This window comes from Ctenocephalides felis, unplaced genomic scaffold (genome assembly GCF_003426905.1).
Source record: "Ctenocephalides felis isolate EL2017-DRISC unplaced genomic scaffold, ASM342690v1 CF-g0.4_SCAFFOLD_01170, whole genome shotgun sequence".
NCBI classification, from domain to species: Eukaryota; Metazoa; Arthropoda; class Insecta; order Siphonaptera; family Pulicidae; genus Ctenocephalides; species Ctenocephalides felis.
This window is the reverse complement of record NW_020537324.1, coordinates 9,866,317-9,889,973: the sequence shown is the minus strand read 5'-3', so window position 1 is coordinate 9,889,973 and position 23,657 is coordinate 9,866,317. Positions and strand designations below refer to the sequence as shown.

The window sequence follows — 23,657 nt, the reverse complement described above, 5'->3', positions numbered from 1 at the left end:
TATCAAATATAATATTTAGCTAATATCATGTACCTCTTCGGATAATCTAATATTTTCTGCTCGTAATTCATCAGTAACTTGCTGATCAGACATCTGTTTAGCACTCATCTGCTGTTGACAATTTCGGACACGTCTTGCATCCTCTGCAATAGCTTTTGCATGTTCCTAAAAAGGAAATTAACTTTCCATTATTGATAACGGTCAACTTCTAAATTTTCCAACTGAGAAAATTTTCTAAAGGTTTTCCGAATGCACGATAATATTTTAATTTCTTTTATAACATGTGATTAACACCTTGAATTCTTCAAATTCAGCTGCTATCGTTTCGGCTGTTCTTTCAGCAATCTGTTTTTGTGATAAGGCTTCTTGAAGTTTTAATTTTGTTTCTTCTAATAAATATGGAAGCGGCGACAATTTCCTAAGGCGTTCCTGGAACGTTTCTTTAACCCTTTGAACTTCCTGGTTAACCTGAAGAAAATACAATACATATGTCTATTACATCTATATAAATTTCGTAACGTGTATATATGCTATTAAATAATTCTGAGAAATTATGTACCAGAAGTTATTTTTTTATCGCTGTGTAAATATAAACAAAATTTATGAAAATCAAATATTTTCAGGTTTTTCTAATTGCCGGGAATCACCTACGGTGATGCGATTTTTATTCGATATGTTTACAAAACTTATCTGTTTGCTTTTGCAAATTGCTGATAATAATTTATCGACTAAATAAATAGAATGGAACACTTGACACTTTCTGTAAAATTCTCTCTATTTAATTTGATGATAGACTATTTTTTAAAATAAATTTTGCTACATTATATTTAATACTTTATTAAAATATATTCAATAAACTGTATTCAAAAATACAAGTATGCCCACGTGTAATTTTACAGTTTCATATTTTTATATTGTTTTTACTGAATTTAAAATATTACTGGCAGTGATATGAAAGTAAGATTATATTTTTTGGTACAGATAATCTCTACAGTTTTTATTTTTGGAATGTTGATATTTAGAAATATCAATAAAAATATCAGGTGTTTTATATTTATTTCTTTTCTTACTGAAGCAAAATGTAAAAGATTGTAATAAAATTGGTGCGGTGGTAATAAAATTCATTGCATTGAATGTTACTAATATTCACAAATAGTTATTCAATCCAATATGAATTGATATATAATTAGTATAATATTTCAACATTGTTATACTAATGATATACCAGTACTTTAAAATTAAATAAATATCTAAATGCATCGTTAGACGGTGAATTCCCTGAGATAAGCAAAGTCACGAGATTTTTCATATATAAGGTAAAAAGTACCTAATGATTTATTCATTTATTAATCACAATGTTTAATAAAAATATCAAAGTCCTTTTGTGGACATTAATAATCGTCCTGTTATGCATTTCTTATTGTTCAAGTGAAAATGCAGATGGTTGGAATATTGATTACACTATCAATTATAGCATTGGGAAGAGAGTTGAAGGTAATTTTTCTCATTGCAAGCTCTATTTATTAATATTTTTATTTTTATATTTTGTGCATATGTTTTTCTTAGGTGATAGGGTAGTGTATAAGGATCATTATCACAGGAACCAAACAGATCCTTTTACTATGACCCACAATCCTGGAAGTCATGATAATAATCATACTTATATTACATATGCAGAACTTTTTGCTAGACAAACGACTCCTATTGGAAAAATTAAAATTTTGCAGGGAGGAGTAGGGCTTCGTGAAATATATTTTGCAGTCTCCACTTTTAATACTACTTTATTTGATTTGACTACTTATATATATGGATATAATTGATAAATCAGTAATAAATAGATAACAAAACTATTTGTCTTTATTGTAAACTATTATTGATGATTGATATGTTTCTGTATCAATGTTAGTATAGAAGAAAGTGGCGTTTATGATTTTATTAAATCTATTCTTGTTATCAGCATCTTGTTTTAATAATTTTTTAATAGTGTAGAATGGTGAAAACATATTTTACAATTAAAGACAGGCGATAGGTGAATACGATTTTAGGCATAAAACTCTCAGATAAGAAGTCACAAGATGAAATGTAAACAATGTTTGCAAGAATATATAAGAGCGAATTTCAATATTAGCAAAATCATATCCCAAAATGATTTCCAAATATAATTTTGTGCTTTTGGCAATAATAATAATAATAGGTTCGGTTTTTTGTACAAATGAAAACGAAGAATGGGAAATAGATTACACAATCAACTACAGGATTGGCAAAAGAATAGAAGGTATTATAAAATTAAAAATATAGTTCGATTATATACTACAACATGTAATTTTGTTTCAGGTGACAGACTGGTATACAAAAATCATTACCATAGAAATCAAACTGACAAATTTACTATGACCTATAATTTTGGGTATGATGATAATGGACATTCGGTTGTTACCTATGCAGAACTTTTTGCTAGACAGACAACCCCAATTGGAAAAATTAGGATTTTGGGAGGCGGTTTAGGATTACGAGATATTCAATTTGCTGTTGCTACTTACAATGTGACTGAGTTTGATTTAACTTCCTTTGTCTATGGTTACAACTAAGAAAAACACAACTGAACTCATAGGATAAATGGATAAATTTAGGACCTCAAACAGGTAAGTGATAAAAAAAATTAAATTTGATTTTTTAAATATAAATGTACATGCAATATTATATTTTTTTCAAATATTCCCACTATTGGGAATTGTGCTGATTAGTTTTTGGTAAAGATCGTCCGGAACTGGTTTAATTATGAAAATCATCAAAATTTAGAATAATGAACCGTGTCAAAATTCCAAAATTCTGTCAATTTTAAAAGTTGATTTTTATTGACGATTATTTACACATATCGGAAGGCAACTATGCAACTTGCATTAGGGCGAAATATCACTTACCCCTAGTTTTTTATCTATTTGTATTAATATTCTTTTAACAAAAATAAAAAAAATATGTTATATCTCTTGCTAAATTATTTTCGAATTTATTATGAACAATAGTGAAAATTAATGTAGACAGAGTGAATCCCCGTAGATAAGAAATTCACGAGACGTATTGTAAACAAGTATTTCAATAGTATATAAGAGCCAAATTATTAATTACCTTATTCATTAGCTAAAATGTTTTTCAAATATAATTTTGTCCTACTATGGACATTAGTAACACTTTTGTGTTTTGTTTTTTGCGCAAAAGAAAATGAGGAATGGAATATTGATTATACCATCAATTATAGTATTGGCAAAAGAGTAGAAGGTATACATTAATATAAGCCAATATTTGTAATAAACTTAAAAAAAATACTTGTTTTTAGGTGATCGATTAGTGCATAAAGACCATTACGATAGAAATCAAACTGATAATTTCACAATGACATATAATTTTGGTTATAATGATAATGGGCATTCAATAGTTACATACGCCGAACTTTTTGCTAGGCAGACTTCACCAATTGGAAGGATTCAAATTTTAAAAGGAGGAATAGGATTGCGTGATATTTACTTTGCAGTTGCTACTTTTAATGTTACATCGTTTAATTTAACATCTTTTATTTATGGACGCAATTGATAAAAGAAAAAAATCTAGTACTATTATTGACTTCTTCTACACAATAGTTATAAAATTTATAATAAATAATTTTACAATTTCATGTTGCATACATAATGTGTTGTTGAATCTTTATGAAAATAAATAAATTATTTAGACTTCTGGATTATTTTTTCTGGTGAATTTAAAATCAAGTTATATGTTATTGCATTATTATAGCTTAAATTATTAAGCATTTAATTCATATAATTATTAAATTCCTTCAATCATTAAACTAGGTATTCGTACAGTTATGCCTTAATACATGAAAAATCGACCTAATCCGTAAAAATTCAAATTTAACGACTTTTTAAATTTTATCTATACAATTTTAAAATTTCGACTCGGCTCATTATTCTAAACTTTATTCAACTTTTATAATTAAACCACTTTTCGTAGGACATAATATTTAATTACATTGATTTCTATCGTCGTATAAAATTTTATCAAAATTGTCGACTTGAAAAATGTTCAACGATTATGAAATAACGGTCCGGCTCATCTTTATGTAAAACTAATCAGTACAACTCCTAACCAATATCTAAATTTAAAAAATCGATTTTCGAGCATTTTTGGCTGAACCGTGGACCAAAAATTTTGCACTTTCGCTGCTTGGTCGATGAGCAACTTTCCAATTTTGATCTCAATCGATTAAAAATAACGAAAGCAACATAAAATTAGCAAATTGAATTTTCTGGCGAAAATATAAACATTTATAAATAAACGAAATTTTACCTGTTCATTTGTTTTACAATTATCTGTTTGTAGTCGTTCAACTTGTCTTCGCTCTTCCTCAAGAGTTTGCTGTGCGGTTAAATATTTTGTTCGATAATTATCGACTTGTGATGTTAAATCCTTGTTATTTGCACGTAATTCCTCTATTTCTTCGAGGGCTTCCTTAAAATAGACATGAATAGTCCTACTTCAATATAATTTTTTCAGAGGTATTCAGAAGGTTTTATAAATAACCATATTCTTATTGAAGTTTGGTGTTAAATTTGGTTTAACAATCTAAATTCATGGAATTTCAGAATCTGTGAATGAGCTAAATTTCAAAAGTATCTAAATTTTTCAAATATTAATTTTTTGTTTTTATTTACATTATTTTTACTAAAATAGCTGATAAAGAGTACTAATTGCTCTAATTGAACTTACTCGTAAAAAATTTATTGTATCCATGAAATGTTTTTTTTATTTGTGGAACTTGTTTCAATATTCATTCTAAACTATTTTTTCACCTGATGTTGTCGTTGAATAGTTTCTAATTTTTGTGTAGCATTAAAGTTTCCAGTTTGCTTCAGTTTTACTTCCATATCTCGTATTGTCTCAATATCGCGCACGTAACTGCTGCGTTCATTTCGCAATGCCGCTGATAATTGCTCACAATTTCGCGTCAATTGTTGAACCTAAAAAAATGAAATATAGGAATTAGTCAATATATCTTACTAACAAAAATTCAAATATTTTGCCGGCCAGCAAAATATTTTGATAAGATTTTGCTACAGAAACTTATTGACCTATTCTAGAATCGTAGCTTTTTCTGTTATCTTACTTACTTACTTAACATTTACTGATTTATGTAAAAGTCAATTGGGTATATTAAGTCGTCCTGCAATTTTGGATATGTTTACTGCATGTCGCTTATTTGAATTTATTTCCTTAGTATACCTGATTCAGAGGTCTCGGGTTCGATACCCACTTTGAGCAGGAAATATTACACTTGGAAATATAGATTTAGCAATATGTTTCCTAATAGCCTTCACCCGACATTGCTGCACCAATAAAAATATTTGCTCTATTTGCGTCAGAAATTGTAATACTTATATATCGAACAGATATATGACAACTGATTGGGTTGCCAAGTCAAAAATTAGCACAATAGCTTATAGAACTATTAGATTATGATTCCTGTTAAAACTAACAAAAAAAATCCTTAGTATAATCTGTAATTAACAGGTTGTGAAGTCGAAGCAGTCGTTTCAGTAAGGCAATAAGTCCTTAATCCAGGAATTTAATTGTTACTAGTAAAAGTTACTAGTTATATGGTTAACAGTAGCAATCACATTTTTACTGAGTTGTACATACAAATATATTTCTACCTCTATAGAACGTGTTTCAAATTCTTTCTGTAATGCGGCATGTCTTGATTTAAGTTCACATAATTCACTCATATGCGAATCTCCTGTTGGTCCAGAATTAGAACTGCATGGATCCACGGCGGATCGAGCTCGTATAAGAGTATCAAGTTGACATCGTTCTTTTCTTACCTTATTATAAAAAAATAGAAATAAAATATATATTTTACCTAAATCTAATATAGAACTAAATACAACTGTAGTGACTAAATTATTTAACATTATTATGAGTAAATAAAATTAAATTGTGGAATCTAGTTTAAGGTTGACCTAGATTGGATTGGATGTCATTTCGGCCAAGTCGTTTCTGTGTAATTCATTCATCAGACTCGTCTAAACTTTAGACGATTTAAAGCACATCTTAAAATATCATAGGCCTTATAGGAAATGTGGTTATAAAAATGTATTTAAATTTGAGATAGGGTTCGCCCATAGGTGAGCGACGGAAATGATTTAGAGGTCCCGGGTTCGATATCCACTTTGAGCAGCCTGTTGTCAGGCAGCAGTGACAACGATTTTTATTTGGAAATATAGATAGCAATATGTTTCCAGGTAAAAATAGTCTTCATCCAGCATTGCTGCACCAATAAAATAAAACTATTAGATTCTGAATGCTGTTCAAAAGTAACAAAAAAAATGGTATAATGGCCCAGGCGGTTCTAAAACCTTTTTTTTTTTAATAAATAATTCTTATTCTTTATCTTGATTATTTACACCTATTGGCAAGTTCAGCTCAATGCAAAACACCACGTAGTTTCTTTTCAAATTAACCTATATTTCAATCTTTTTCAAACTCATACCGTAAACTCATCTTTAGGGTAATTAATTCCAAGCCTCTCTTTAGCATATCCATCCAAGCTTCTTTCTTTTGCAAAATCGCTCGATATTCTGCCTTTGGAATAATCATTTTTAACTTTATCTTTAGCATAACCATCTCTTACGCTAGCTTTTGAACAATCATTCCTGAGTATTTCTCTTGAATAACCATGTCGGTAACGAACTGCTGCCAATATTGAAGAATTACTTTCTTCTAAAGCATCCTTACTGTATTTTTCTAATAAAGTCTTCTTCTCATTCGGTGGAATTTTATTATAGCTAATTTTTCGTGAAAAGTTGCGATACTTTGTTAAGAACTCATTATCGTCAGTGCGGGAGTATTTATCGCTTTTCATCGAAGAATTGCTCGGATTTTTGTTATATGTGAAATTTTTCATAGAAAATTTTCGATCCATTTTCAATTAATGGATGGAAGTAACATTATTGATAAGCAAACACATAAATAACTTGTAATTTTGTGATTTTTTTGTATTCAAAAAAGCATTATCTTAAATTTAATTGCACGTGCGATCTGGATTTTGTGTGTATATTTTTTTTGTATTTATTGTTTTTTTTCTGAATTTATTGAACTATAATTTGACATTTGTAACATGAATTTTGTTGACAGATGAAAGATCAATACTTGGTAATTTTACTTTTTTCTTTTGTTTTTTAACATAAAATGCCATGGATATAATTTAAATATTTAAAATATACTGATTTTAATCGTGTGAATTTGAAATTTACATTTTTTACAGAGCATGGCACAAAAATTTATCATTTTTGTTTAAAATATTAAATTATAACATACTGATATAATTTTAACAATAAGCCATTTCCGTAATTTTGAGAAAATAGCGTTCTAAAATATATATGAATACCGACTACGAAAAGGTATTCATGAATATATTTTATATATGCAAAGCATGCATATCTACAAAATATATATTATATTAGCTCGTACTAATAATAATACTTTTTGGTTGAAGTATTTTGCTTGGACAATGCAAATTCAGGTTAAGTGAAAACTTATTCGTTATCGACTTAATCAATTTCAGTAGGGCTATATTCTTACTGCTTATTTTTAGATATTTTTATTACTAAGTACTACTAATTATTTATGAACATTTATTATTAACCTGTTCGAATTCAGCACGTAGGCAACTCATTTCATTAGTAGTTCCAGCTAATCTCTCTTCCAACGCCGATGCTTCTGCTCTACACTGTTTCAGTACTGGTAAAATAGAAGATTCCATATGCCCTTCACAAACTATTTCATCATCTTCTTTATTTTGTTTTAATAACTTTTCTGACAACTCAGCATTATCTTTGGAGACAAGACGCATTTCATTTTCCAAAGCAGTTACCTTCCTTTGCAGAGCATCGCAAACTTGGTCTTTTTTCAGGAGTTCCTCTTGAAGACGATATTTTTCTGATTCTAGGTCGACGTTATCGGCGGCTAATCTTTCTTGCATGTTGTAGCTTTCTCGTAATTGGCGTGTAAAGACTGGCATCTCAAAAAACAATCACAATAACAAATTAAAACACTGTCAAAATTATTAAAATTATACTGCCTACCTTATCCTCATGATTATCTACTATCCTAGGAGAAGATCCGCATATTATAACCCTAGGAAGCATATCTTCCATATACATTTCTTTAGAGGGCATTACATCAGTTGTTGACATACTTATTGAAGTTTTGATTAATGAATTTGTCTTATTAAAGAATTCGTTATTCAAAGTTTTTACTTCATTGATTATTTTTGGTGATTTATTGCGCGTGGGACACTTTTTCTTTGCTTCTGTCGGCTTTTGTACTGGTTCTCTTTTGATGACTGGTACTTCTTTCTATGAATAAAAAAATAGATTTAGCTTAAATTTACTTATAGTTATAAAAGATGGGAGGGTAAATTTTGTTTAGACATTAGGGCACTTTGCTATTCTGATTCTGTGGGTCATTTCAAGAAACTTTGCCGGAGAAACAATAGCTTTTAAGTGAATTTTGAGCCAGCGAATTTTGTTCTCCATGCATTTAAATATCAACTCACAAGAAAATCAGGTTAATTTGTCTGGGATTTTGATGAAGCTTCGGATGGTTATTGTGTTGATAGTCAGAAAAAAACTCTTTAAAATGTGATAAGCCAACGAGAAGTAGTTTAATCATAAAGAGATAATGACCTACAGCGTTATCTCTAGATATATTAGGATACTTCTATGGTTAAGGCGACTGCCGACTTGGACAGTCGTTTTTGTATGTAATACAGAGGTGACAAATTCTTATTACCTATTTCTACCTTTTCAATAAAATACTCTAATAGCAGTACAATAAGAATATTCATTTAAACTTACATCATCAGCAGAGTCTGTAGTCAACTCAATTTCATAAGCGTAAGCTTCTCTGAAGGACACCATGTCAGCAATACCCACTAGCCTTTGGACCTTGGGAAAATACAAAATTCACTTCAAAATTAAATTCCTGATATGCAAAATAGATTTATCCGTCTATTGTCATGGGATTAAATTATCTCGAGATTATTTGTATATCTTGGTAAAATTATAAATAGTATTTCGTATCATTAGAATTGTGCTAATTTTGTATAATTAATATTGCTGGAAATAATTGTGATAGGCAGATATTCTTACTGTACCATTAAGATTACTTACATTTCTGGTAATTTTCTCTAATTTGACTAATTCAGTTTTAAGTTGACCATTTATTGCCTGCAATTCTCTGTTATCTTGTTCACTCATACATTCCTGATTTTGAATATCACAAATTCGTTTCTTTAATTCTTCGACGGTACGCACCGTCTGGCTGGCTTGTTCATCAGCTTCTTGCAATTCTGCTAGGATACGTTTGTCCTAAATAAAAAAATGTTAAATGTATAAAATAGAATATTATAGTTTTATTTATGGTAAATTCTGCCTTATCTTGTAGTTATTCATTGGACTTTAATCACATTCGTTTGGATTTTTTGAAGATTAGACTTTAAAAGTTAATTTTAGTACTATATATAGGAGTATGTTAAAAATATACTAATTTTACATGGTGGTTTGTGGAATGTGATGCTAATGTTAGAAATATATTATTATTACCTGGTGGTCTGTGGAATCCGATGCCTTGGAAGGAGAATCATTTTCATCATCCGTATGTTTTTCGTCTTCAGTAGACTGATCACCATGGTTATTGAAATCAAGATCCAGTTGTTCTACCTAAATTTGAATTCCCATAAATAAACAATTTCATTTCAATACTTACGCTTCTTTTTTTACTTTCAATAAATGATCCTGTGATATATTCACGGCAATTGAATCTGTGGTCACGTCAGACTGAAAAGTCTTCGATGAATTGGATGAATTATCTGTATCCAGTTCTTTTATTGCTATTGAACTTGTCTCAGATTCTTCAGATACTGGATGTATCGTTCGGTGAAGATCCAGGTGGTGGACTGGCGATAATTCACCGGAATCACTGATCTCACTGGGCTAGGATAATTGAAATATTTTTTGCATTTTGACTTTGCACATTATTAGAAACTTTGATGAATTTTTATGAATAAACCACTAGGCCTATAATATTTTGTTATGAACATTCAATATTTCACCAAAAACGTCAAAAAAAATTTCAGTGATTATTTGCGAAGAAACGACCCGGCCAATGTCTACCAAAAACTAATCAGCACTATTACCGGTTGAAACAATTTAAATATTTTTTATTTTTTATTAACCTCGATATATTTCGCCGTATTATCGGTAGATTTTCTCTCGGCTTTCACCGAATCTCCTTGACTATTTAGGTGCGCTTCGGTGTCACCTGGATTTGTTTCCAAACTGTTTCCTGATGCACTTTTTGATAATTGGCTTAAAGATAGTTTGCGAACTAATGTAGAACGAGGTTTAGCCTATAAATAAAGATAAGTTACTTTTATCTGCAATATTAATTTATCAATTTTTACCCGGCTTATTGCGTAATTCCTATTACCTGTGAAGAGGATTTCGTATTTATAGAAGACGGAATTCTGCTAATGGGCCTTTTTTTGAAAGAATCTTGACTCCAGGTTGTTCCTGATTTATTAGCCAGCACGGCTGGTGCCGACGCGCTAGCGCTGGTGCCACCTTGTTTTTTCATCACACTGAAAAACTGATTCTACCGGCATCAGAGACTAGAACTTTAAAAAATAATAATACAACTAGATATATCAATTATTTCACCAAAGATCTTATAAGAAATATTTAAATTTAAACTTATAATATGGTAGATTGTATTATCCTTATAGGGATGTTAAGAATCAAATCATTAGTTTACCTGGGTGCGATATCATTGGATTGGATTTTTATTCAATTTTAATCAAAATGTTGGTTAGAACTTGTACAAATAACGAATATTGTTGTTTCACAATATTGGCATTATTGTATATAAAAAGTAGAAAAAATAATTTCGTACATATAAAACTAAAAATGATTTTATTTTGTTTTCGTACTGTGACATATTATTTGACTTCAAATATTTAATAAATATTATGATTTATATTATTCGACGTAATGCAAATTATTTCTTCTTTTACGTTAACAGAGCATAATTTTTTTTGCAAATAATTCTTATTATTTAGTACACCTTGATATAAGAGGTGGTGAGATATTGAGACTTCATATTGACCTATGAACGAAAGAAACATATGTTTCTTTTTGTGATTTACGTACTCATACGTTTTATTATAATCTTTTTACCAGTCTTTAATTGAATAAAATTCAAAATGTCTGATATAAATTAAATATTGAATGTAAATAAACATACTTCTCAGAAAAGGCAATAAGGAAAAAAACTAAATGTAAACACTTATTATGTTATCTGCAAATATGTATTCTTTTTTATATGGATATAAAAGAAGACGAATATCATGAAATGTGTACAGTTTTCCGCAATCATTGCTTCTGATTTAATATAATATTTATTAACAAAATGAAATCTTTGATTTTAACTCTTTTAATTTTTGGACCATTGGTGTCTTCAGGTTTCCTGATCGACGACTATGAAATCGACAATGAATATGAAATAAATGTCATTTTATTTGCTACTGAAAGGTACATATAATTTCATTTTCAAATAATTGTAATATGTTACTTTAATTTGAATAATTTGTAGTGAGTTGCTTGAAAAGTACCCTCATGCGAAGAATCTTGAGTTGAAGAAAGAAGAATTATTTACGGGAAGAGTCCAACTCACGTATACTTTAGGAAATCGAGTGCCAGGTAAGACTAGTAGAAATTTGATAATTTAACACAATATTTGAATAATATTTAGTATAGACCAATAATATTTAACAATTACGTGTGTGCCAGTTTTGGTTCTAACATTCGGCCAAATAGTTTTGCCTAATATTTGGGTGTTCAGTCAGGTGAGTTAGGCGAACATTTGCTGCAAGTCTAATTTTTATATTAATCTATATTTAAATTAGTTTTCTACTATTTAATTTTGATATTTCATTAATAAACTATCTATTTTTTCAGGAGATCAGCTTGTAGCCATTGGAACCGATTCCTATTCTTGGCCAGATGCCCGAGACGTTAAGCTGGAATTGACCTATCCCACTTCTGAAAATGGTGCGGTTGTGTCTTACCTTCGTATAGGAATCGTTCAAGATACAAATATCGGCAATGCTTATGTTGTTAGTGGAGGAATAGGACAAAGAAGGATTGTTATTGCTGTACAAGCTGTACACACGACATTCTTGAGCTATAATGCTCAAATCTATGGACGATAAGTGATATTTTTGAAAACCCTTTCAGTATTTTGTATATTATACAATATATTTTATAGATTTTTCTATTATATTTTATAAATACATATGGTTATAGTTCTGTATACCCCGTAATTATCGTAAATATACTTATAATAATTACGGCAAATTATGTTTTAAATCTCAATAAGAGTGGAACATATATAGTATAAACCTATATATAAATGTATATATTGATATTCCTTCGAAACCGGGACCATAATTATATATCTAATTGCATATAAAGGAATCCAATAGGAATCCACTAATAATAAGATTCCTAAGTTCCTACGGCGATTGCATGCAGCGCCTCTATGCAGAATCGTTCCCAATTTGTGAGGAACTACGTAGTTACTACCGGGTTCATATGAAACTAAATCCGTGGATAGTTCCATAAGTGGCGTATAAAGCGATATATAAATGTATATATTGATATTCCTTAAAAAATCGGGACCATAATTACATATCAAAACGGTCAAACGGAAGACCAGTCAGAATCATTGGTATGTCACCAAATTGCCAGCAATTTTTGATTGAATGGTGAAATTCAGTGCGTGTACATCATTATTCTTTGCGGCAAGAATTGCTCGTTGACTTAACCAAGCATAATTCTGATAATTCTCACTAATGTCATTACTCGAATTTTTAATTACGGTGCGTGAAGTTCCAGCAATTTGCATTATGGCACGATGCTATGCACCACTAATTTTCTTAGCTATAAACCTTGCGAAGCCCGAGACATTTCTAACGAATGCAAAATTGTCGAAATCGGTTTGCGCGTTCTGGAGTCAAATCGTCAGGAAGGAAATCCCGACTTATTTATATATATGTATATATATACGATATATATATATATATATATATATATGTAGATAATGGATAGATATATCTATCGTCTTATTCTTTGTAACACAAGCTACAGCAATGCAGGTATTCAGTGTATCATGTATTTATACACCTAAATACAAATATTATTTTGCACCGAATGCGATTATATTTGGACATAATAATCTTAATCTATACTCATAAATTACTTAACTAATGCACTTTTATACATATAATAAACCAAAATTATTTTGCCCTTATCAATTTTTGTATGCAATTTTGATAAATTATTAATCTTTTCAAGTCTAGACTGTTATATTTTGACTCTGAAGGGATTTATTGAATGTATTTATTGGTCAAAATTAATGCCAATTATTAGAAGATTATGGCACACCCAAATACAAGAGGTAATAATTTTCCTATAAAAGACATGTATACAAAAAGGTGAAAACAGATTGAAATTAAAGCTTTTGAGTAACAGTGTTTAACTATAAAAATGAAGCTTTTATGTTGTCTACTTCTACTTGGCTGTGTTGATGTAATTTTCACGCACTCTACGCAAAATAATGTGAAAGTTGAAATTTTGTCTAGTAAAAGGTAATATATAGAAATGTTTAGAATATATAAATATAGTTTTCATGAGATTAAGTGATTTTCTTTTATTTTTAGTGAAGTGTTTAAGAAATATCCTGAAGCAAGGGCAATCAAATTTGACAAATCCAAAAATGCCAAAGTTCAAATAAGATACACTTTGGGGGAAAGGGTATCTGGTGAGTTTTTTTAAGGATCATATATTGAATTTTTTAGATATGTTAATCAATAAGAATTCAGATTTAGCCATTTTTAAACTGTGATAATATGTTGAAATTTTGATGCTGTTCAATATTCCAAACTTTAATGAATTTTTATAATTAATAAGTAAATCACTATTTGTAGGTCTATATTTTATGTTTGTTAAGACGACGACATATATTAATCATAATACATAGTTTCATAACAATTCAAATCAAAATATTTAATCAATACGATCACAACTGATATTTTTCTAACAGATTTTAAATTTTAAGTTGTATAGTGCACCATATATATATATCCTTTCCTTTCTCAACAATGTTATTGTTGGAAAAGAGATATTTTTCCTTACTATTTCCCTCCATAGTTCTTGTCTACCCTTTTCCCATTTTTTGCACTCCATAATTAATAGGAATTAACCAAGTGTGTTAATGAATATTGATTATACCAATTTTTTGTCAGGCGATGGCTTAGTAGATGAAGATCAAGACTCCGCATCTTGGTCGAGCCCTCAGGATGTGGAATTGACCCTGCAATACCCTCGAACCGGCGAGGGTGCTATTTTAACATTTCTGGAAGTGTTGGTAACCCAGGACACAGATCAAGGAGAAGGATATGTAGTCAGCGGTGGGATCGGCCAAAGGAATATAGTTATTGTTATAGTAGCTTACAACACTAGAAATTTTAGTTTTAATTCTAAATTTTACGGAATTCAAATGTGAATTGTAACTATTAATCATTTACGCTTGTTTAGTTGTTTATCTCGACGCTGTTTAATAACAAGTCATCATTAAAAGATATATGATGGATCATAAAAAAAGACATCTATTCTTAAAAATCTTTTACATTGTTACTAAAGTTAATAATTTTCATGATTTTAAATTTAAAATGTTTTTTAAACTATACAAAATTATTTACGATGATAACATTTAACTGCATATACTTATAGTTATATGCAAAAATATTACTTTTTATTAACCCAAATGAATTATTATTAATTTCATAAATCAAATAAAAGTATAAATAAATATTTTCTATTTATATTTCTATCACAATCTTTCTATTATTGTATAAAAACATTCATAAATTTGTTTTTTTAATTCAAAAGTTGTCCTTTCTAGTTGTGATATATTTTTAACAAACTATTATAAAATAGAACTTTAGTATTTCTTTGCAGTAAGATCCTGTAGCAATTTTTACTTGATATTTCAAATACTGCTTGATATCAAACTGGCCGAAGTTGAAATCGAACTTCGGAACAGTAGTTTTCTTACCAAGGTCGGCTTATAAATATAATTTTAATAAAACTTATTATTTGTAATGTTCAAATTTGAAAACAAAATATTATTATACTAGACAAGGGATTAAAATAGACACTAAAATTTGCCTAAAAAATGAAGAATCTGATTTTTTTTTAAAATAAAGCGTTTTGTACACCCTAAAAATTTCAGATTTTTAATAAAAATTATTCGTTTTAAATAATAACGATTTGAAAAACATCTACAAAACAGTAGATACCACGTTTATAAATTTAGAAAAACGATTTCACAAATTTAAAAAAAAATAATAAAATTGTAAAGTAATTCAATGTGGTTATACATTTGCGAAAATCCAAAAGATATCTATATAGAAGTCGAGATTAAAAATCCGATATATATATACTTTATCATTAAAAAATCGCTATAAAATAAGTATTGATTCATTGAGAACAATATTATGATTGGATGCTCATCTACGTCAATACGTTAGGAATATGAAATATTTATATTTTATTTTCTTCTGGTGCTGTGTGGACGTCATTTATGGATTTTTAATTAACCAAAATGTAAAAGTAGAATTTTCAAGAAGTAATAGGTAATTATAAATAATTAATATAAAAAAAATATAAAATAACTTACTAACTGGCAACTTTTCTATATTTTATATTTTCAGTACCAAACAATGGCGTCCAACATCGATCAATGAAGTACAAACTAGAAAACAAAATCATTACATCTTAGGAACAAATCAACCAGGTGAAAAATTTATCTAATTTAACTCTGTATTTTTTCATAGAAAATAGATTAATTTTAATTATGATTTTTATAATGAAATTTATACTATATTTAGTTAATGAATGGATCATAATGTATCATCTTCTCCTAAAACTTTATCCAGGTGATCATTTAGTGGGAGAAGCTTATGATTCGCATTCTTGGCCAACTCCCCAAGATGTTGAGATGACTTTAACATATCCTTCTGAAGGCGAAGGAGCAATTTTAACCTTTGTTGATATCAAAATTACCCAAGATACAAAAGACGGGGAAGTTCATGTTGTGAGTGGAGGAATTGGCCAGAGGGAAATCAAAATAGTAGTCAGTGCATATGATACCAGAACTTTTAATTACAATTGTGAATGGTATGGTTTTTAAATAAATAAATTTTAATTTTTTAATGAAAATTTATTGTTCTTCAATCAACTTAACATAATGCAAATTTCCAGACAAGAAAACATGAGATATTTAAATAAATGGGGAAAAATCTTTATTGAAAATTTTGCACCCGAGTTATGGTTTCTTTAAAAACGTTAAATTTTCATTGACTCGAAATTTTCTTCTTAGTTATGGTTTCTTCAGTGAAGTTTCTTGAAGTAACTCATAAAACCAGAATTGCAAAGTATCCCAATGACCAAAAAATGACCCTCACTAATATAAGATGTCGTTTGATATAATAATCATGTAACTATGAGAGTTTGTTTCATACAAAGCACAGATTTCAGATTGTTTTAAAATAATATCTAAACAAATAATCTTTTTTCTACAAAGATACTGACTTTTCATTATCGACAGATAAGAATTGTTTTCTTTCAAAGAATTAATTTTAGATCTATCTCGATCATTGGCACTGATTCATACCAAAATTGATAATATATAAAACCGTATCATCCTGACATGATATTATATTAAAAGATTGTACAAGATACATTGATAATACATTAAGTTTTTGCGATGTGACAAAATTGGATTAGTTTTTTTTTAGATAAAAACCGGATGTGAGATATGGATAATCTTAGAATATTGATAGAATTTATATATAAGACAAAGGCAGTGTGAATTTTGCATATATTTTATAGTAGTTCCATAAGCTTCTGCAACCATGTACAAACTTCCCACATTTGTGGTATTATGCTCGTTGGCGGTTTCCATGTGCGTGCCGGTGGAAAACTCAGTAAATATTGAAGTATTTGCTGATAAAAGGTTAGTTTATGAAGACATTAAAAGAATTTATAAAACTAGTTTAATTAGATTTGGACTGTAATTGAATTTTATTATTTTATTAGTGAAATTCTGGCCAAGTATCCAGATGCCATACCAATGAACGAAGAAATCATTGCTGTTGATGGAGCAAGAGGTTCAAAACTTTATACATATGGACAAAGACAATCAGGTAGTAATTAATTAGAATTTTAACTCGACCTTTAAGTAACTAGAGAATCAGATTTGCTAATTTTGTTTCCTGGAATTTTAAGTTATTCTGAATTGTTAAACAATTCAATTGATACCAAAGTTGATTTGTGATACTCACAAGTGAGCCAAAACTTGGGTGCATCGATTTCAAAAATTTAAGAGTTGTTTGATGAATTACTGGATAATGACTCGCAGTGATTAGTTTTGCCTAACTATCAGCCCAGTTGTTTCTATATAATCCACAGATTACGAATTCCAAAACCTTTGGATTTTGCTGCTGATTAGCTTTTGCTAAGACATAATGCTACTTAATCTAGATTTTCCAGTTCCAAACGTTTAGATTAACATAATTTTTATAAAATGATCATTTATTAAATAATTATTTCTCCGTAGGTGATGTACTTGTCGATTCGCCTTCCGATTTTTTCACATCGCCTTTCCCGATGGACATGTCTTTGGCAGCAAGCCATCCCAAAAAAGGTTTGCCTGGATATCCAGTTACTTATGTTAACATTTTGGCCGTCCACGATGGAGCAGGAAGTGCAATGATCATTGGAGGCGGTATTGGTCAAAAACAGATGCATGTATTGATTAGTGCGACATCTACATACACCTTGTCTTTTGCTGCTCAATTTTATGGATTTAAAAATGTTTCGACAATTTATTCTTAATCTATTTAGACGTTATTCTGACTAATTGATTATTTGATTAGATTGATAATGTATGTGATAGTTTACACGGAATAAATTTAAAATTAAATCTGCATATTCTTTTAGACTCAATAAGGGTGCTTCCATACTTTTCTTTTATCTATGAGTGCGTCCAATAATCACGTAGGGCTTTTAGGGTAAGGGTAGGTTTGACAAAAAATCACGAAACATCACGTAGGAGAGGGAGGGGTTTAGTAAGATATTAATCTAAATTTTCAAAATAAAAACAAAAATTTTACGTAACTAAAACTACACGTGATATTAGTGAGGGAGGAGGGGTAATCATAAATATCGTTACGTATTACGACGGTGAGGGGGCAAAAATTCCTAAACAATTGATCAGTGGCGTCGGAACCGTGTGGGCAGTGTGGGCTTGAGCCCACCCATCAATCTCAAAATATGATAGGGCCTAATATGTCTAACTCAAAAAAAAACGAACCCACTGGCTGCCAACCAAAACAAAAGCGAGCCCACCCATCAAAAATTTGCTTCCGACGCCACTGGACGTACCCTAACAAAGTATATTATGGTTTATATATAAATTGCATACAACTTCACCATTATTTTACTTGTTAGTTGCGCATTTCCTCTGCAGTGGCGCGGATGTAAATATTGTTTAACATCTCCTGACTTATAGTGCAAACTGTGACATTCAAAAGTGAGCATAAAAAGTTTTATCTTTAAAAATGTTTCATTCTGTGTTTGTTGGAAGTTGGAAGACCTTTCTGCAGGTTAGTAGATATAATATAATAATGTCATTTATGCATGTGTATTGTATAGCAATATAAATTGAATCAATGTTAGGAAGGTCCTTTCATTTTGTTTGTGACGGTTTTGGGAATTTTGGGGCTCTTTAAAAAAATTGTATGAAACAGAAATTTTACAATGTGAATGTATAAATAGTAAAATAGTATAGAATCCATAAAAGAAATGTTTATTCGATACCCCGTAAACACAGGATTATTTATATATATATATATATATATATATATATATATATATATATATATATACATATATACATATACATATATACATACATATATATACATATATACATATATATATATATATATATATATATATATATATATATATAGTGTTTTACCTATTATTTCCTTAAAATAAATTCTTTCCTCAGCTTAAAAGTATATTAAAATACTCGATCCATAAAATCGAAACTGCTTAGTCTCAGAATTAATAAAATAAATTCATGAAAAATATTTGCATTTTTTAAAATAATATAATTTAATCTTATTATTAATTTAAAAACTGAATCTATTATAAATTATCTAATCAGCAAATGGTCGAAGCATGAAACAGTCGTAGTTTAGTATAAAATATTTATTATTGTATTTACAGATAAATATTTTACAAAAAATGAGTTACAATGATGTTGATTTTTTGTTACATATATACAACATATATAATTTGATCAGATATATTCTGTTAGTAATATATTTTGTATCGTTATTTAACTATTTATTTGCAAGTTTTCATTTAACATAGCATTTTCATTTATTTTTATTTATGATAAATATATTTCAAAAATTCAAAAAGAATCAATTTAATATAAAATAATTTCAATTTAAGAATTATTTTGCGATAAATAAGTCAAACAAAATATATATGTGTGTGTAACAATTAAATAATTATGATATAAATAGCATGCAATTTATACATATACTCAATGAAAATATTTTTGAGTATGTTATATTTGAATACTCGTATGAATATATATATATATATATATATATATATATATATATATATATATATACTCTTTTGTTTTTTAACAATTTTTAGAAAGTGCAAACAAATACATCACTTAAATTCACAATGAATAAAAATAAACTAGGACGTACGCATGCAAACATACACAGCTTACACAAACAGACAAAAGATATTAATCTCTTTAAATATATAAAAGTATTATTTATTATACAATTTTTGAGTTTGCACAGTCGAAATTGGAATGTTTTTCACCCACAAGTGTAACGGCTTTGTCTTTGATAAATTATAACAAATATAAAGATAGATTTTCTACTGTAATGTGGTAATATAAATATATTCAATTTTATTCACTTCATAATGTAGATATGAAAACAAAGTTCTATCTCGTGTAAATAAATCTATTTGAACAATTTGATATAAAACTAAAATAACACCTGTAGTAACATAAATTATATTAACATTTGAACAAGATAATAAATTTATTTTTATTTACATCACATTTTGTTATCAATAATATCAATTACCAAAAAAAAACTTTCAATATATTTAAATGCAATCCTATGTAGTATTTACATTAAATATATCCTTACAATATTTTACATTTTCTAAATTTATAAATACTCAGTGAACCAAAAATAAATATTTTTTTTGAAGGCTCCATTTATTATTGTATGAAATTTACTAAATCGAGCTTGTGTAAATATTTTTGGTCTCAGAAAAATATATTTAGCAAATTGTTATTTGTGCACTATGTAATATAAATATATTCAAGATTTGAGTATTATGGGTCTTTTAAGGCACTTATTATTACAAATAAGCTGTCTTACTTTATTTTGTGTAATGACTGACAATAATTTGTAACTATTCAGAGGATTCCTGTGTTAAAGGCACTTTTTTATATTTTCAATATAAATGAATGGCTTTACTCAAAATGTTAGGCAGTCATTAAATAGAAAATTATTTGAAGGAAGCGCACATTGCAACAATAAATTCATATTGTAAAAATACATGATATAAAATTAATTCATATCGTTATTGCAACATTAGAGATTCTAAATTTCTATGCAGTATTGTGTCTTTGACAGAATTGAAAACAACTTCAATATTTTGTGTATCCACCGCAGTTGTAAAATGGTGGTATAAAGACATTTTGGGATTTTTCTTAACTCTAGTAAACATTGATAATATAAAAGCCTGTACATCATGCACAGAATGTGAATTACCAGTGAACTGAGGATAATACCAGCGAATATCAGTATCAGGATTTGTTACTTTTTTTACCAGCAGATCTGATTTATTCAAGAATAAAATTATGGAAATTCCACTGAAGTGTATGTTGTTGACTATAGTATCAAATATATTCCTGGACTCCTCGAGTCTATTGGTTTTTCTGCAATAAAACAATAGTAATATGTCATATGCTGAAACAAGTGATGGAAACAAATAAAAACTAATGAAAATTTCAAGTTTAATGAAAATAATCATTTGAATGCAATGTGAAAACTATTAAAGTTTGAAAAATGTTGATGGGATAATTTACTATTTATTAAAGTTATTCTTTATATTCATTTTGTAACTTGATTGACATTTTATTCATATTTATATTTTTCATATATTTCTGTCACTAGGTATTCATATATTACCTGTCCTCTGATAAAACCTGATCAAACTCAGAAGAGGAGACTAGGAAAAGTATTGATGTGACAGAATCAAAGCATTGTGTCCATTTCTGGCGTTGTGTCCTTTGGCCACCAACATCAACAAACAAAAATGGTATGTTATTAATTCTTATTGAGAATTCAAAAATTCCTTTTGTGGCTTTCCGACAATGCAAGATATCTTTGTGTGTTGGTAAATAATCATTGCATGAAATGCGCTTTATCTCATCCAGGAAATATTGTACTGAATCACTCTAAAAAGATAATTATATAGTTCAATCATTTCAAATTTAAACTCAGAAATATAAAAGAACTAAGACAAAAATGACATATTGTCTATGTAGGCAATTAAGTAGTTTTATGAATAATAAGGAAATATGGATTAACTATATTGTATTTTTGATTGTGCTCTTAAACCAATCGCTATGAAGAAATTTCATAATACTCTTGCATCATTTATCACTAATGTTTTACAATAAAGGGTTGCACAAATCAGAATGCACTCGGATAATGTAATAATAATATTGCTGAAATAAATATGTGATTTTGAGACACTTACAAGCTGAAATTCCCTACGCCTGTCATAAGCTTGCTTTATTGCTTTGTCTTGCCAAAGCATTTCAATTGGCCTAGAATATTCTTGGAATAATTTCATGTCAAGACTGTGCCCAGTAAGAAACGTCCTGACTTGGTCAGAAGGCACTTGATTTGAGGGGCACTCCCATTTAATATTTAATTTGTCCCGTGCATCAATGAGCACCTGCATTCCTCTAACAATATTTTGATAAATGACATGTTGGTATTCCTTAATAAGTTCTGGTTCGAATTGAACGCCGTGGATAATTCGCATTTGCTTCAGAAAAGTAGATTTTCCACTTTCACCCGCGCCTAGAAGCAACAGTTTAACTTGGCGTTTATAAGTCTGTTTATCTTTTTCGATGACACGATCAATTTCCCGACTTTTCATACGCTGTTCTATCTCTTCAGGTGTCAATTTAAAGCGTAGCCAGCATGTAAATGCCTCTGGACAACAAGAGCACGACCACATTTCGGTAGCCATTTTAGCCACAGATTCAGTTTATAAGCGTAAGTTTCAGCGATCCACTTATCCCTGAGGTTCGTATTTAACACCATATTAACTGTTTCTTGATCTAAGGCACATATTTAATCACAATGGTGTAACCTTATTCTGTAGCTTACGTATCCTGGTATGTTTTAATTACACCTATTACTCACGCATAAGTCACACACTCGCGCATTCAAAAACAAAAACAACTAATTTGATTGGTTGTGAATTGACTTCAGGCTCATTGTGTTGTCTAATCTGAAGTATTGCCAGATCTAACACTCGGACAACATTTGTGGCTCGAAATTTGAATTTGATTATTTGAACTATTTATTTTTATGATTCTCCTTTTAACACTAACTATTTAAATAATTATTTAAAAAAACACTGCATCTCCAGTTAAGACATTTTTTACTATTAAGAATCACAAAAGCATTTTCTATTTCAAATGAAGAGCTCGTACTTTGGATTTTTCAAGTCTAAAGAAATAAGAAAGATCAATTTTTTTTTTATAAAATTTCAATCTTAACCAAGTTTTATCAAAGCGTAAATTACCATAATACATTGAAGGTAAAATATTTAAAAGTCAATATCGCTTGAAACGACTATCGGCACTTTATCTTATTTATGTACTAATTCCTCTAATTTCGATCCCATAATAATTTACTTCAAACTTGCGTATTTTTTCTTAAGAACATGATCTAATACTAGGTTTGGCACTGATAACTAGAATAAATACTTTAATAATTATGTATATTTGCATAATGAATAATACAAAATTCCGCCTTAACACTATCCAAGCGATAAGTACAAGTATTAATAATATTTTATAGGACAAAATAATATGCCTAATTTAAGAAAAAACAAAGTACACTTCAAGATCAAAATATTACGGTGTTTATAATAACATAATTTTCTTCTGGAGATTATTGACCTGTAATATTTTCTTATTTCAACATGTAAGCACGTTCTATGAATCATAAATCGGAACATCATTCGCTTCTTATAGGATAATATTTCTGAGAATACCGTTGTACAAATAAGGTTCGAACATGTTCATTTATTTTTGTTAATTGAACAGGTCGAAGT

At 28.9% G+C, this 23,657-nt stretch overlaps 3 protein-coding genes and 1 long non-coding RNA gene across 4 annotated transcripts; 3 read left to right on the top strand and 1 right to left on the bottom strand.

Moving 5' to 3' along the window:
• The first annotated feature begins 1,355 nt into the window (after positions 1-1,355).
• On the top strand, positions 1,356-1,820 carry LOC113366160. The gene is made up of 2 exons (XM_026607725.1): positions 1,356-1,494; positions 1,567-1,820. The coding sequence occupies exons 1-2, from the start codon at positions 1,356-1,358 to the stop codon at positions 1,818-1,820; spliced, it is 393 nt and encodes a 130-aa protein (XP_026463510.1).
• Positions 1,821-11,485: 9,665 nt separating this feature from the next.
• LOC113368098 lies at positions 11,486-12,357 on the top strand. The gene is made up of 3 exons (XM_026609660.1): positions 11,486-11,642; positions 11,704-11,810; positions 12,069-12,357. The coding sequence occupies exons 1-3, from the start codon at positions 11,521-11,523 to the stop codon at positions 12,320-12,322; spliced, it is 483 nt and encodes a 160-aa protein (XP_026465445.1). The 5' UTR covers positions 11,486-11,520; the 3' UTR covers positions 12,323-12,357.
• Positions 12,358-18,708: 6,351 nt separating this feature from the next.
• On the top strand, positions 18,709-22,618 carry LOC113365756. Its single transcript, XR_003366239.1, has 3 exons — positions 18,709-18,841; positions 21,473-21,617; positions 22,490-22,618. It is a non-coding gene; the product is annotated as an uncharacterized LOC113365756 (long non-coding RNA).
• On the bottom strand, positions 20,542-22,583 carry LOC113365753 (guanine nucleotide-binding protein subunit alpha homolog). The gene is made up of 3 exons (XM_026607287.1): positions 22,062-22,583; positions 21,488-21,756; positions 20,542-21,234 (listed from the first exon to the last, which is right to left on the bottom strand). The coding sequence occupies exons 1-3, from the start codon at positions 22,560-22,562 to the stop codon at positions 20,877-20,879; spliced, it is 1,128 nt and encodes a 375-aa protein (XP_026463072.1). The 5' UTR covers positions 22,563-22,583; the 3' UTR covers positions 20,542-20,876.
• Positions 22,619-23,657: the final 1,039 nt, after the last annotated feature.

Bases quoted from the DNA above. Each gene is read 5' to 3' on its own strand.
- LOC113365753 (XM_026607287.1), bottom strand. From the start codon at position 22,562: ATGGCTACCGAAATGTGGTCGTGCTCTTGTTGTCCAGAGGCATTTACA. The intron at 21,757-22,061 runs GTAAGTGTCTCA...TTATCTTTTTAG, and splicing joins GGCGTAGGGAATTTCAGCTT to AGTGATTCAGTACAATATTT. The intron at 21,235-21,487 runs GTAATATATGAA...GTTTTATTGCAG, and splicing joins CAGGTTTTATCAGAGGACAG to AAAAACCAATAGACTCGAGG.
- LOC113368098 (XM_026609660.1), top strand. From the start codon at position 11,521: ATGAAATCTTTGATTTTAACTCTTTTAATTTTTGGACCATTGGTGTCT. The intron at 11,643-11,703 runs GTACATATAATT...AATAATTTGTAG, and splicing joins ATTTTATTTGCTACTGAAAG to TGAGTTGCTTGAAAAGTACC. The intron at 11,811-12,068 runs GTAAGACTAGTA...CTATTTTTTCAG, and splicing joins TTTAGGAAATCGAGTGCCAG to GAGATCAGCTTGTAGCCATT.
- LOC113366160 (XM_026607725.1), top strand. From the start codon at position 1,356: ATGTTTAATAAAAATATCAAAGTCCTTTTGTGGACATTAATAATCGTC. The intron at 1,495-1,566 runs GTAATTTTTCTC...TGTTTTTCTTAG, and splicing joins CATTGGGAAGAGAGTTGAAG to GTGATAGGGTAGTGTATAAG.